This window comes from Phaseolus vulgaris, chromosome 11 (genome assembly GCF_000499845.2).
Source record: "Phaseolus vulgaris cultivar G19833 chromosome 11, P. vulgaris v2.0, whole genome shotgun sequence".
NCBI classification, from domain to species: domain Eukaryota; kingdom Viridiplantae; phylum Streptophyta; class Magnoliopsida; order Fabales; family Fabaceae; genus Phaseolus; species Phaseolus vulgaris.
In genome coordinates, this window is record NC_023749.2 from 51,584,097 (window position 1) to 51,600,826 (window position 16,730).

Sequence of the window (16,730 nt, forward strand, 5' to 3'; positions counted from 1 at the left end):
GATGGTTGTCTTCAAACCGTCTTTGAAAGGTGTCGTTATTGAAGAATTTTGTACTAGTGAGTGAAGCTTAGGTCTTTGATTGGGGGCAGTGCAATGGAAATAATAGTAATAAGCTAATTTTTGAATGATGGGCTTAAGTTACAAAATAATAGTAATAACAGTACAAAATGAATCACATGCATCCTTCTCCTCTTCGATTGAATGGGGTCTATGGAAGAACAAGATAATAAAAAGAGACTGATTCAAAATTACAGAGTATACTGAGATAATAATAAAAAAGAAATGCTAAGAAAAGATACAATAGGGAAAATAGTTGTATTTCCTTCGAAGTTATATTTTAATCCATGGAAGTTTCACCCTTAATAACCCCATAACAAGGTAAATCTAGCAACATATTTGGTATATTTTTAGAAAATACAACAACATTGTTTAAGTTGTGTAACTAACCCCAAAGTAGTGAAAATAAGGAGTGTGTTATTATTGATTTCACCATTATTGCCTTGATGGATGTTATTATGTACAGTATATTACTCAAGTTATTGTGCCATGTGGGAGTCATAGATTTCAGAATCCTTTTCTGTCACATCACTTGTTATGAAGCTTGTTGTTTCCTAGAAAAAGATGAGAATTGCACTGGTTATTGCTTATCACACGCTTCCGTAGAGACGTTTCTTAACATTCAGATTCGTTTTTGTTTGTGTGCTGCATACTGTAAAACTCTACACACCTTCAACATCTACCATAGGAGCTCACAGAGATGAAATTGAGTGCCATATGTTGGTTTTTATGCTGGTTTTATATTGGATTTTACAATAATAATTTTCTTTCTCATAGAAATTCATAGAAGATTCCAACTCAAAAATAGACACTAACAAAACCATACTTTTACTTTATTGACACATAAATTGAAGAATAGAAGTATGATGATTTGATCCATACAAATACATTGTTGAAATTAATTTTCTTAGAAGCAATTAATTGTCATATGTATCTATTTTGATTGGGTGCAGTGCAGTGGAAATAATAGTAATAAGCTAATTTTTTAATGATGGGCTTGAGTTAAGGTTGGTGACCATTTTTGCTGCCATGGTAAGAATAGGAAAGGGAGTTGATGAATGGAACTGACTAATTTGAAGTGAAGCTTATGCCTTTGAATCTGTGCAATGATATGTAAATAACAGTAACACCTATTTTTTGTAATGATGCCTTTGAAGACTAGTGAGCCAATTATTTTTTTTAATGATGACTTTGAAGGCTAGTGAGCCAATAGTTGATCAATTTCGGTGGCTAACTAATCAATAAATAAACTCAAGGTGTGGTGTTGTGGGGATTAAAAGGAGGTTGTCAAGGAATATTCGTGTATGGAAACAAGAGACTTGGAGTTTATGGAAATTTTCGAGGAGGGTAAGAAGGATGGGGCTTTATGATTATAGTAAACTTAAACATTAGAGGTTTAGGGAGAGGCACAAAGGCACGGTATATGAGACATATTATAGGAAGGGAGGGAGCAGATTTTGTCTGTGTGCAAGAAACTAAGTCTAAAGAACTCTCAGATGCAAGATGTTTTTCTCTATGGGGTGATAATAAGGTGAGGTCGATGCATAACAAAGGAGACGAAGGAAGTGGAAGCTTGTTGTCTATGTGGAATAAAGAAGCCTTTGAATACGAAAATCATTTGATGGGAACAAGCTTTATTATCATCTTTGGCCATTACATAAAATCATCCTCTAAGTGTGTGGTGGTAAACATCTACTCTCCAAGCACGCTAAATGGTAAAAAGAGTTTGTGGGAGGACCTTACTAAAGTAAAAATGGCTCGCCATGAACCAGCTTGGTGCTTTTGTGGGGATTTCAACGCGATAAGAAGCAGAAGTGAAAGGAAAGGTGTTAGAGGTAGGGGAGAGCAGACAAGTGAGTTAATTGGCTTTAATAGTTTCATTGACTCCACCTTTCTACTAGATTTATCTCTAGTAGGTAAGAAGTTTACGTGGTTTAAACCTGATGGAACAGCAAAAAGTAGAATTGATAGAGTGTTTGTAAACGAAGAGTGGTTGCAGCTTTGGCCCATGAGTAAACAATATATATTAAGAAGGGAAGTGCCAGACCACTGTGCTATGGTGGTTAAGTCTGTAGAGAAAGACTGGGGTCCCAAACCCTTCAGAACCATTAATGCTTGGTTCCTGGAGAGAGGTTTCAGCAGGATGGTGCAAGACAAATGGCGGTCCTACTCGGTGCAGGGGTATGGCTTGACAAAGATTAAAGAAAAGCTTAAACTCCTCAAATCAGATCTGAAGTCCTGGAACAAGGATGTTTTTGGCAACCTTGACACTACCAAGAGAAGGATATTTCAGGATCTGAAGGCTCTAGATTGTCAAGATTGCTTGGGGGGTTTAGTGGAAAACGATAGATTGAAAAGATTGGAGTTGGTTAGTCACCTGAAAGAGAATGATAAGAAAATTGAATCTCTTAGTTTCCAAAAGGCGAGAGCTAACTGGTTCAAGAATGGTGATTCCTGTATTAGGTTTTTTCATTCCTCCTTGGGGTAGAGAAGGCTCAAAAACGAAGTGAAGGGCGTCCAGGTGGGGGACCATTGGTGTGAGGAACCAAGCATTGTCCGTTCAGAAGCAAATAAGCTTTTCGAAGCTAGATTCAAAAGCAACGAAAGATTTATAGGTAAGACTGGATGAAGTTGAATTCAAGTCGTTATCTCCGACTGATAACGAGGGTCTCCTAGCATCTTTCTCTGAGAAAGAGATTAGGGATGAATGTGGCAATGTGAAGGTACAAAAAGTTCGGGCCCAGATGGTTATAACTTCAACTTCATCAAAAAGAATTGGGAGTTGCTAAAAGAAGATTTTGTGGCAGCGCTGTCCCTGTTTAATGAGACGGGATGTATCCCAAAGGGCTATAACGCCTCTTTCATTGCCTTGGTTCCTAAAGTTAGGGACCCGTCACTAGAAGAAAAACACGAATTACATACAGATTGTTACATACGGATCAAAATCCGTATGTAAAATCAACATTACATACGGATTTTTACATACGGATTAAATTCCGCATGTAAACAAGTATTACATACGGATTTTTTCGTATGTAATTACATACGGATTTTTCCGTATGTAATTTTTGGCGCCATGGAGCGGGAATTAAACAGTTAGAATGTAAACAGGTTATTAAAAGCAACATTTTGTCAAATAGTTAGAAGACCAACATTTTTCAGGTTTCATTACTTTGTATGAGCATCTCTATGGCCACTTTTAAATTGTTCTATTAGAAAAAGCAAAAGAAAAACAAGAGATCAATTAGCTATATTTGGACTGTGTGCATCACTATGGTTTCATTAAATTCTAAATCATACCAATAGTACATTCTATTTAGAAGCAATTAAATTTTTCTCAAGAAAAGATATTGTCTGAAATAAGATAATTGAGAATTTTCAGGATTTTGAGGTTAGTCGGAAACAAAAACAATAAGACAGTATAAAACTTGAGAATTTTCAGGATTGCTTCACTTTTGAAGATCTAACATCTTTAAATGAAGAAGTTGTTGTGGCAGGTTTCCCCTTCATCTTGAAGCAATTCCTTACAGAATGACTTTGAACACATGCAAAAGCATCTATGATGTTGAACCAATTTTCCCATTGTCCCATAAAGGAGAACATCAATGTTTCCAAATTATGAGAATGATGTTGAGTAGCTGCCATAGAAGTCAGCATCAATACTCCTTGAGAAGGGGCAAAAGTCCAAGGGGAGGCAAACATGTGAAAGAATTACAGTTATTCAGCACCAAGCACACTACTTTTGATGATGAATTATCAAATGACCAGCTTGGAAATCCACAATAGTTCTTGATTGACAACAACTGTTTTGAAGGTGGCAGATTATCAAATACAGTTGCATTCCTTTCTTTGGCTAGATTATCAGCGTTTTGGTGCAAATCCCAGTCTGACTTGAGATCCAAATATTTATAACTAGTATAAGTTGTTCTAGCATTGTTACATGTTTTAAAATTTTGAAATACAAGAGTATTTATTAAAAGGCAGAAGAAGAAATCTTAAAACATGCATAAGGAATGCAATGATTCAGCTTATGATTTATTACATAAGCTCCTATAAGGAGACCAATGCAGAATAAAAATGGTGTAACAATGATGAGAGCTAACACAAAATACCAGCACTACCAAAACAGATCAGTAGTTTCCCTGCATAAATGTTGACATTCAACATGTTCATTCTACGCACCATCATGTCAATCGGTTTCCTATAATTTCAATTGTTTGCTACAATCTACATATTCAAATTATTCAAGTCGGGAAAAGTAAAACATTATGCATTCTTGAGAGTTTTTCTTTCGACAAAGAATGAAAGAATATATTAAAAACAGAACACTAACTCTTGTACAAAAGATGCTTCAGAGAGGTAGTTTATCTGTAATAGAGAATAAATTGTCGCAAAAAAAAAAACACATTTGACATAATAATGATTGGATATTCCAAAATTGGTGTCCAAAACAATCCATGTATAGTATAAGCATATGATAATTGTTCCATAGGTAGATTGCACTCCAGCATCTTTGAATATGCTTTCCTAAGCATTAGAGTTGGTTCCGTTAGTCTGGAAATCTTTAACCATTATTGAGAGTTGATACATACAAACTATAAAAAGTTGAACCTGAATTTCTTTCCCCATTGTTAATCACTACAAGAAAATCATACTGACATCTCAAGTAACAACAATTATATATCATTACACGAAAAAGTATTATTGAAAAAACACAAATATGGGAGGATCTAGACCAAAATCCATATGTTAAAAAAAATGGTACATAGGTACACTATACCTATTCATAAAAAATTCTAAAACAGACTAGAAGGAGACCTATTTTACCAATGAAATTATTTTCTATGAATAAATCCAAAATTAACCAACTTATCAGCACACACATTTCCTTCACGAAAAATATGAGTAAAAGTAAACCTGATTTTGTCACTGTAACTAAGACAAGTATTTCATCAATTACAAAGCATCCACGATACATTATTCCTAGTAGTAAATGCAACACAAACCAAGACAGAATCACATTCAAGCCATACACTAGTAAGCTTCATCCTTTAAGCTTCCTCCATAGCATATATAACTCCATAAAACTCAGCAACCAAAGCAGTCTAAATGTCAAGAAACGCATAGAACCCACTAATAAACTACCACATGCTCCCACGGAAAATACCTCCACAATTAGCAAGACCAGGATATCCCCGAGCAGCCCCGTCAGTGTTAATTTTAACCCAGCCTGGTGAAGGGAACTTCCATATAACAAGAATAGAACGAAGAATTTTACCAGTACGGTTATTAATACCAAAAAATTTAATGACATTGAAATCCAACATATCATTCTTCATTGAAGCTTTAGAGGAATTTCCCACAAGACAAGTTAAATATTTAATTACCAAAAATAAGCCTAGAAACATCAATTTTATCCTGAAATCTAGGATAATTCTTCATACGTCATATCATACAAAGAGAAAAAGTTATCACAACAAGCTTAAGTATTTAACTCATCACTCTTAATAAAATAAAGAAGATCATCCTTATTAGAGAATTGAGGAGTAAGAAAAATCTATCAAAGCCAACTCCAAATACGCAAAGCATTAGAACATTCAAAAAATAAATGTTGAATAGATTCTCCTTGCTTTCCACAAAGCAGATACATAGAACATATATGCAAACCTTTATACTGAATATGGTGATATGTAGGAAGTCACCCATGAAAAACTTTCCAGAGTACTAGAGTTTTGGAAGGCGGAATAGATGAAGACAAAATGAATTTACCCCAACCACAGAGAACTCTTAGTTCCAAGAAAAAAGTTTTTGCCGATTTAAGAGTGAAACGACCAGATCTGGAATGTTAGCACCATCAGATAACGCTGCAATATTTGCTAAAGAAGTAGTACAACACCATCTATCATTCTAAAAATTAACACTACACCAGTCCTGTTTTGTTGAGATATGTCCATAGAAGCTTTAACCATTACACCAGTCAAGTTTTGTTGTCATGTTATAATTATAATTCTATTTATAAGTATGATTATCAATATTAATATAATTAATAAAATAAAAATTAATAACATTTTTCATATATTTAATATCATTATTATTATTAATATTATAAATATTGTTTAATATTATTAATATTATTAATATCATTAAATATTACTAAATATTAGTAATATTATTAATATTATTAATATTATTAATATTATTAATATTATTATTTATTAATATTATTAATATTATTAATATTATTAATATTATTAATATTATTAAATATTATTAATATTATTAATATTATTAATATTATTAATATTATTAAATATTATTAATATTATTTTTATTAATATTATTAATATTATTAATATTATTAAATATTATTAATATTATTAATATTATTAATATTATTAAATTAATATTATTAATATTATTAATATTATTAATATTATTAATATTATTAATATTATTAAATATTATTAATATTATTAATATTATTAATATTATTAATATTATTAATATTATTAAATATTATTAATATTATTAATATTATTAATATTATTAATATTATTAAATATTATTAATATTATTAATATTATTAATATTATTAAATATTATTAATATTATTAATATTATTAATATTATTAAATATTATTAATATTATTAATATTATTTTTTTATATTATTAATATTATTAAATATTATTAATATTATTAATATTATTAATATTATTAATATTATTAATATTATTAATATTATTAATATTTTTTTTATTAATATTATTAATATTATTAATATTATTAATATTATTAATATTATTAATATTATTAATATTATTAATATTATTAATATTATTAATATTATTAATATTATTAATATTATTAATATTATTAATATTATTAATATTATTAAATATTATTAATATTATTAATATTATTAATATTATTAATATTATTAAATATTATTAATATTATTAATATTATTAAATATTAAATATTATTAATATTATTAATATTATTAATATTATTAAATATTATTAATATTATTAATATTATTAATATTATTAAATATTATTAATATTATTAATATTATTAATATTATTAAATATTATTAATATTATTAATATTATTAATATTATTAAATATTATTAATATTATTAATATTATTAATATTATTAAATATTATTAATATTATTAATATTATTAATATTATTAAATATTATTAATATTATTAATATTATTAATATTATTAAATATTATTAATATTATTAAATATTATTAATATTATTAATATTATTAATATTATTAAATATTATTAATATTATTAATATTATTAATATTATTAAATATTATTAATATTATTAATATTATTAATATTATTAATATTATTAATATTATTAATATTATTAAATATTATTAATATTATTAATATTATTAATATTATTAATATTATTAATATTATTAATATTATTAATATTATTAATATTATTAATATTATTAATATTATTAAATATTATTAATATTATTAAATATTATTAATATTATTAATATTATTAATATTATTAAATATTATTAATATTATTAATATTATTAATATTATTAAATATTATTAATATTATTAATATTATTAATATTATTAAATATTATTAATATTATTAATATTATTAATATTATTAAATATTATTAATATTATTAATATTATTAATATTATTAAATATTATTAATATTATTAATATTATTAATATTATTAAATATTATTAATATTATTAATATTATTAATATTATTAAATATTATTAATATTATTAATATTATTAATATTATTAAATATTATTAATATTATTAATATTATTAATATTATTAATATTATTAATATTATTAATATTATTAATATTATTAATATTATTAAATATTATTAATATTATTAATATTATTAATATTATTAAATATTATTAATATTATTATTATTATTATTATTAATATTATTAAATATTATTAATATTATTATTATTATTAATATTATTAAATATTATTAATATTATTAATTATTATTAATATTATTAAATATTATTAATATTATTAATTATTATTAATATTATTAAATATTATTAATATTATTAAATATTTATTAATATTAATATAATATAATTTTTTATATTATATTAATATTTTTAATATTATGTATATAATTATTATGATAATACTTGGTAGGTAATAATGATAAGTGGGTGATAGTTCGTAGGTAATCAAGATTCGTGAGTAATAGTTGATAGGTAATAGAGATCCGTAGGTAATAAGATCCGTAGGTAATAGTTGGTAGATAATGCTGAATTTACCTACGAATTCAGAATTTGTGGGTAATAGTTTGTAGGTAATGCTGAATTTACCTTTGGATTCAGAATCTGTAGGTAATGTCCGTAGGTAATGTTGTTCGTAGGTAATATCCGTAGGTAACGCTGAATTTACCTACGGACTCAGATCCGTGGGTAAAAATCCGTAGATAATACTGATTTTTTTTGTAGTGTAATAAAATTGAAATGTACCAACAATACAAAAAGTATTATAAGTATAGTAGAATAAAATTGCTTAATTTCGAACAAGAAAAATGAGAATCTATAAATCATTCTAAGCTCAGACACAGTTTGCAGGTCCCCGGTAACATATTTGCTTGTGTTCTTGGAATAAGAGAGTCCATCACCAAGAGAATCCAAATATATGATGTTGGAAACCTGACATTAATTCAGATGGATAAACACAGTTACTCTACAGATTATAAATTATTTGAGAAATAACTGTTTAATCACCTTAATTAATTGAGAAATAACTGCTGTTTTAATTAGATGGAAACTAATATAAACATTGACTTAACCCAACCTTGGAGCAGCGGTTGATATGCAAAGTGGGTAGATTCCCTTTTGATTTTGCAACCTCAAAGTTGAATGGTCCTGCATGCACCCACATTTCACAGTCAGATGTATATTATCAACAAAAGTAAAAATGATATAATAGTATTGATTCAAGGTGAGTAAAAAGGATGCACGTATTGGAAAAGTTGAAGTGAGAAATTAATACAAAACGCGTTATATTTATTAAAACTTGGTCCCCAACTTGATAAAGAAAGGCAACATCCAACCAGAAAAAAAAAGAGTGACAAAGATGGAACATGATGAGGTTAATGAATTAATTAACGTAGACCCCATTCCATACCCAAACAGTTGGAGATTAAATATCATGAGACATACAAGTAAAGTTCCCCAGGAATAAGAAAGAAGGCTACAATGATTAACATACCATGCTCATAAACGAACCCATCGAAGCACCATTCAGCCATAGATAGTATCTCCGTGAAAAATAGAAAAAAATAATTATAAGATCACTATGATACTACCAATCTCCACATGAAATGTAACTATATGTTAATAACTGAGTTGTAATTTGAAAATTTTGATTTAGTGATGAAAAGATGGTTGGGACAATAAACGTGTGGTGGGACAGAAGCATAAAGTAATGCTAACACTGCTCAAGATGATAAAGCTCCTAATTCCTAATTCTTCATGAACAAATGTCATGTGACTCACCAAATCGCGGAACTTGAGAATATACAACATCTCAATATTGTTGAATAAACTTTAATGTAATTTGTGGGTTTTAAAGTTAGAAGTTACTAAAAAAGAGTAGAATGGGAGTTTAGATATGTAAAAGGTCAAAAGTTGTGAGTGGGATTTTAATTGTGTTGTTAGTGGGATTTTAAGGCCATAATGAAGAATTTTCTAGAAGAGCTTCCTAAAGCCTGTAAATAGGATGCTCTCTCAATTGTAAGATACACCACAGAAAGAAACACAATAGAGAGAATTACAAAGAAGAGTGTTTCTTTTGGAGAGAATTTAAGTGTGAGTGAGTGTCTGTTTTTTACAATTTGGTATCAAGAGCCAATGGCGAATGTGATGGGTCAAATACCGCTACCACGGTTAACGAAGGTGACCAGATATGACAACTGGAGCATTCAAATGAAAGCTCTTCTCGGTTCTCAGGATTCATGGGAGGTGGTCGAAGAAGGTTTTGAAGAACCTACCAATACCACGGGTTATACGGCAGCTCAAACCAAGGCATTGAAAGAGATGCGATCGAAAGATAAGGCAGCTTTGTACATGTTGTATAGAGCTGTTGATGAGGCAATTTTTGAGAAGATTGTTGGTGCGTCCACTTCAAAGGAAGCATGGGACATATTGGAGAAGGTGTTCAAAGGAGCTGACCGAGTTAAGCAAGTGCGTCTACAAACTCTGTGTGGCGAGTTGGAGAACATGAAGATGATGGAGTTAGAAAGTGTATCTGACTACATCACGCGTGTACAGGCTGTGGTGAATCAACTCAGCCGAAACGATGAAACTCTGACCGATGCACGAGTTGTGGAGAAGATTTTGAGAACATTAACAGACAATTTTGAGAGTATTGTGTGCGCGATAGAAGAGTCAAAGGACCTTGCGATGCTCACAGTCGACGAGCTCGCCGGTTCTCTCGAGGCACACGAGCAACGAAAGAAGAAGAAGAAGGAGGAAACACTCGAGCAAGCACTTCAAACCAAGACGTTAATCAAAGACGAAAAGGTACTCTATCATCAAAATTCTCAATATAGAGGGCGTGGTCGTGGAAGTCGTGGAAACGGTCGTGGTGTAAAAGGCAGCAACCATGAAGGGTACTATAAGGAGAAGGAACAGTCGAGCCAACCAAATTGGCGTGGAAGAGGCGGCCGATCGAATTATTCCAACATCGAGTGCTACAAATGTCACAAATATGGTCACTATGCGAAGGATTGTAACTCTGACAAATGTTACAATTGTGGTAAAGTGGGGCATTTTGCAAAAGATTGTCGTGCTGATATAAAGATAGAAGAAACAACCAACCTAGCCTTGGAAGTCGAAACGAATGAAGGTGTTCTCTTGATGGCTCAAGATGAAGTCAACATTAACAATGACACTCTGTGGTACCTTGACTCTGGAGCAAGCAACCATATGTGCGGTCACGAGTACCTATTCAAAGATATGCAAAAGATTGAAGATGGTCATGTTTCATTTGGAGATGCATCAAAGGTGGAGGTCAAAGGGCGAGGTACGATTTGCTACTTACAAAAGGATGGCTTAATTGGGTCACTCCAAGATGTTTATTACGTACCAGACCTCAAGACCAACATTTTGAGTATGGGGCAACTCACGGAGAAAGGTTACTCGATATTTTTGAAAGATCGACTCCTACACTTGAAGAACAAGCAAGGGCGTTTGGTTGCTCGAATTGAGATGGCAAGAAATCGGATGTACAAGCTAAATTTGAGAAGCATACGAGAAAAATGTTTGCAAGTCAACCTAGAAGATAAGGCATCGTTGTGGCATCTCCGTTTTGGTCACCTACATCATGGTGGACTAAAAAAGTTAGCGAAGAAGAATATGGTGCACGAGCTACCCAACATGGACTACGAGGGAAAATTTTGTGAAGAATGTGTGCTCAGCAAGCATGTGAGAATCTCGTTTCCAAAGAAGGCTCAATATTGGGCTAAGCAAGCATGTGAGAACCTCTCGAATTGATTCATACCGACATATGTGGACCAATTACTCCAGATTCCTTCAACGGTAAAAGGTATTTCATTACCTTCATTGATGATTTCTCACGGAAAACTTGGGTTTACTTTCTGAAAGAAAAATTCGAGGCATTTGAGGTGTTCAAAAAGTTCAAGGTGATGGTGGAAAGGACAACTGATAAACAGATCAAAGTTGTACGATCTGATAGAGATGGCGAGTATACTTCAACGACTTTCATGGAGTATTGCGAGGAGCAAGGCATAAGGCGATTTCTAACTGCACCATACACTCCTCAACAAAATGGTGTGGTCGAGAGGAAGAATCGGACCATTCTCAACATGGTTCGATCAATGCTTAAGAGCAAAAAGATGCCAAAGGAATTTTGGGCGGAAGCTGTGCAATGCGCCATCTATGTGCAAAATCGATGTCCACATGTGAAGTTAGATGATCAAACACCACAAGAGGCATGGAGCGGACAAAAGCCAACAGTTTCTCATCTCAAAGTGTTTGGTAGTGTGGCTTATGCACACGTACCAGATCAACGAAGAACGAAGCTCGAAGACAAAAGCAAAAGGTATGTTTTTATTGGGTATGATGAGAAGACAAAAGGATACAAGCTCCTTGACCCGATAAGCAAGAAGGTGATGGTGAGTCGTGATGTGCAAATAAATGAAGCAAGCGAGTGGGATTGGAACAATTCTTCAGAGGTTATGATTGAAGTTGGAGAATCATCACCGACAAGTATAAATTCCGAAACAACCGATGATGAAGATGAACCACGACAACCTAAAATTCGAAGTTTGCATGATTTGTATGATTCGACAAATGAGGTACACCTAGTATGTCTTTTGGCAGATGCTGAAAATATCAGCTTTGAAGAGGCGGTGCGAGACAAGAAGTGGCAAACTGCCATGGATGAGGAGATTAAAGCGATTGACCGCAACAACACATGGGAGCTAACAGAATTGCCAGAGGGAAGTCAGCCCATTGGTGTGAAGTGGATATTCAAGAAAAAGATGAATGTTCAAGGTGAGATAGAGAGGTACAAGGCGCGACTCGTTGCGAAGGGATACAAACAAAATGAGGGAATTGACTACGATGAGGTGTTTGCTCCCGTTGTAAGAATGGAGACAATTCGATTGCTCATTTCCCAAGCGACTCAATTTAAATGGCCGATATTTCAAATGGATGTCAAGTCAGCATTCTTGAATGGTGTGCTTGAAGAAGAAGTCTACATCGAACAACCACCTGGGTACATGAAAATCGGAGAGAAGAAGAAGGTGCTAAAATTGAAGAAGGCCCTTTACGGGTTGAAGCAAGCACCGCGGGCATGGAATACTCGTATCGATACATACTTCAAGGAGAACGGGTTCAAGCAATGTCCTTACGAACATGCTCTTTACGCAAAGAACAGTGGAGGTAACATGATATTTGTTGCTCTTTATGTTGATGATCTCTTTTTTATGGGTAACAATAATGAGATGATAGAAGAGTTTAAGGACACAATGAGACGAGAATTCGAGATGACAGATTTGGGATTGATGAAGTTTTTCCTTGGCTTGGAAGTTAGACAAAAAGAGACAGGTATTTTTGTATCACAGCAGAAATATGCAAAGGAGATTTTGAAGAAGTACAAGATGGAAAATTGCAACCCAGTATCAATACCAATGGAACCAGGTGCAAAACTCTCAAAGTTCGATGGAGGAGAACGTGTCGATGCAAGTAGATACCGGAGTTTGGTAGGAAGCCTTCGTTATCTCACATGCACAAGGCCGGATCTTTCATTAAGTGTCGGCATCATAAGTCGATTCATGGAGGAACCGGTTTACTCACATTGGAAGGCGTTGAAGCGAGTCCTACGGTACATCCAAGGTACTGTATCACTCGGATTGTTCTACTCAAAAGCAGAGGATTACAAGTTGGTGGGTTACTCTGACAGCGATTGGTGCGGAGACATAGATGATCGGAAAAGTACATCGGGATATGTATTCTTTATGGGCAACACAACATTTTCTTGGCTTTCAAATAAGCAACCGATCGTGACGCTATCGACGTGTGAAGCTGAATATGTGGCAGCATCTTGGTGTGTATGTCATGCGATATGGCTAAGAAACTTGTTGAGTAAGATGGAGCTAAAGCAACTAGATGCAACTATGATTCAAGTTGACAACAAATCAGCAATTGAGTTGGCAAAGAACCCAGTGAACCATGAAAGAAGCAAACATATTGACATTCGTTTTCACTTTATTCGTGATCATGTGAAGAAAGGAAGTGTGGAATTGGTGCATGTGGCAAGTCAAGATCAAGTTGCTGATATCTTCACAAAACCGCTACCGAAAGTCTTTTTCGACAAATTCAAGAAGATGATTGGCATGATGGATGGTAGAAACATTTAAGTTTATGGGGGAGTTTTGTTGAATAAACTTTAATGTAATTTGTGGGTTTTAAAGTTAGAAGTTACTAGAAAAGAGTAGAATGGGAGTTTGGATATGTAAAAGGTCAAAAGTTGTGAGTGGGATTTTAATTGTGTTGTTAGTGGGGTTTTAAGGCCATAATGAAGACTTTTCTAGAAGAGCTTCCTAAAGCCTATAAATAGGATGCTCTCTCAATTGTAAGATACACCACAAAAAGAAATACAATAGAGAGAATTACAAAGAAGAGTGTTTCTTTTGGAGAGAATTTAAGTGTGAGTGAGTGTCTGTTTTTTACAAATATATCTTCCAGTTTCACGCCTCTCTATATTGATTCGACATTATGGAGAATTATGTTTTAGTTTTGGTTAGACTTACAACACATCATTTACTTTCTGTTCCCCATTTTCATTTTCATATGCTAGGACTGAATCTAAACTCTTTATGGACATTGTTGGAGGCATTTTGGGAAAACTGACTGCTAGATACCCAAATGAACTTAAAGGTTTGGTTGCAATTGAAGAAAATTATGAACAAATTGAATCATTGCTAAGAATTGGGTGAAGAGTAGTTAGAATGGTTGGAATATGGGGCATGGGTGGCATAGGAAAGACCACCCTTGCTACTGCTTTGTATGCACAACTTTTTCCTGAGTTCGAAGGTGGTTGCTTCCTCACAAATGTAAGGGAAGAAAATTCAAGTATTGAAACATAACTTGGTATAACTTCTGGATTGAAGTTGATGGATCAAATAATGAAAATGAGTGGAAAGAACTTCTTCATGTGATTACTTGATCGGTATGAAACTTCACCCACTCGTTCATCTAGCTTCCTTATTTTTATTTCTTTAATGAAACTAGTACTTCAAATATAGAATTTTTTACTTGGAATCTTGCTTCTATTGCAATAACAATGTGTTATACTTCAATTTTAGCAGGTTTTCTTTTGAAACACTTGTGGAGAAATTCATGGAAAATGAGTGAGTGCAGCATGCAGGAGAGTTGTTGAAAGTTGAATCTTAGTATTATATATTGGCCACACACCTTGCATTACTGTAACTATCTCAAACAAGGACAATCTTTCATATCATTTCCACTATCCTCTCCTATTCAACTTAACCCAAGACTACTGTTAGTCGTCCTTCTTCACCTATTCCTGAATTTGGCTTCCCCAAACAAAATTATGTATTGTGCAATCATTATTACAATTCAACAAATAAAAAAAATATATGTATCTCATCAATGGCTTATGATATATGAGGCAAGGAAGAAATAAACGAAAAGAAATACTGATTTTTATTGTTTGTAGAGAATGCTACTCTGTCATTTGGGTCCTTACTATTATCAATTTCCACTTTGTGCTCCTCTTTGTAAATTCATTGCAACCAAAGACATTAGCAATAGCACTCAACAAGGAGTGTGGATGGCAATTATATGGGTTTTATGGGCTCATAGAAATTCTGTCATTTTCAGGAATGGAGTAATAAATAGAGTTGAGGTTTTTACAGGAGTACAACTTAGAAGTCGAGGATGGTTAATAGCAAGATAAGCGAAGAAAATTTTAGCTATTGTGCTTAAGTCCTATAATTTGCCTTTAAGTCCATAGGATACTACTGATCAATAATCAGTGGTATCTCTTACTTATTTCAAATGTCTTTTGCATACCTCAGCATAAAAAAGACAGAAATACATATTAATCTCAAAGGTAGTATTCAATCAATTCTCATAGTTATTTATATATTTATAATTCTCTACATTCTTAATAAGGTGAACGTAATAGAATTTTCTACTTGTGAATCTCTCTCATCATCTTTGACAAACTCAATGATCATGATTCATATCTCTAAATGATCATATCTCTAAATAATAGCTTGACTCCCAAAACAAACTACCTTCTTCCACCTTGGTATAACAATACTCTCTTTTTTAGAACAATACTACTTCGTCATAAATTATTTGAGTTTTCTCGTGTTGCTTAATTATTTATTTTTTTGAAGTTGATGATAAATAAATGTGATAGACTAATATTATAAATTAAGCATCTAAAATTTATTTAACCTACTTTATTATTTTATATTTATACAACATTGAACAAAAAAATCACATCCTAGAAGATTACTTAAATAGGGAGATATAGGAAAAGTGGATCACAAATTTCATGTCAACACATTTATATATATTATCCGAAAGAATTCACTCTATACAAGTTATTAGTTAATTATACTCGCATAATTTATTGTTTTGCCTTCATAAATTTTAAAATTAATTATTATATATAATTTTTATTTATTGTTAGTTAATATATAAATATATATATATATATATATTTATTTATTTTCCATTTTGTAATGAATGAAGACAAAATATGTCAAGCTGATACAATTAATAACCGCAACAAAGTATAAAAAATGTTTATTGATACAGTGGCTGAGTTTTTTTTTGAAGGGGAGGTTTCTATCTTTGGCAGGTAGGAGTTGTGTAATTAAATCTGTGCTCACAGCAATGCCCCTCTTCTACCTATCTGTTTTCAAAGCCCCGGAATCGGTTTACAAAAGCATTATCAACATTCAAAGAAGATTCCTATGGGGGTGGGGTAAGGAGAATAGACCGATCTCATGGGTAAGCTGGGAAGACGTATGCAAAACAAAAGAAGAGGGAGGACTGGGAATCAAAGACATCAGAAAGCTAAACTGTGCCATGTTAGTGAAATGG

General features: G+C 31.6%; 1 protein-coding gene and 1 long non-coding RNA gene across 2 annotated transcripts; one reads left to right on the forward strand and one right to left on the reverse strand.

The window, feature by feature from the left end:
• Window positions 1-1,480: 1,480 nt before the first annotated feature.
• On the forward strand, window positions 1,481-2,545 carry LOC137809832 (uncharacterized). The gene has a single exon (XM_068610905.1). The coding sequence runs from the start codon at window positions 1,481-1,483 to the stop codon at window positions 2,543-2,545; it is 1,065 nt and encodes a 354-aa protein (XP_068467006.1).
• A 6,186-nt stretch (window positions 2,546-8,731) lies between these two features.
• Window positions 8,732-9,649, reverse strand: LOC137823813 (uncharacterized). Its single transcript, XR_011083164.1, has 3 exons — window positions 9,331-9,649; window positions 8,914-8,984; window positions 8,732-8,768 (listed from the first exon to the last, which is right to left on the reverse strand). It is a non-coding gene; the product is annotated as an uncharacterized lncRNA (long non-coding RNA).
• Window positions 9,650-16,730: the final 7,081 nt, after the last annotated feature.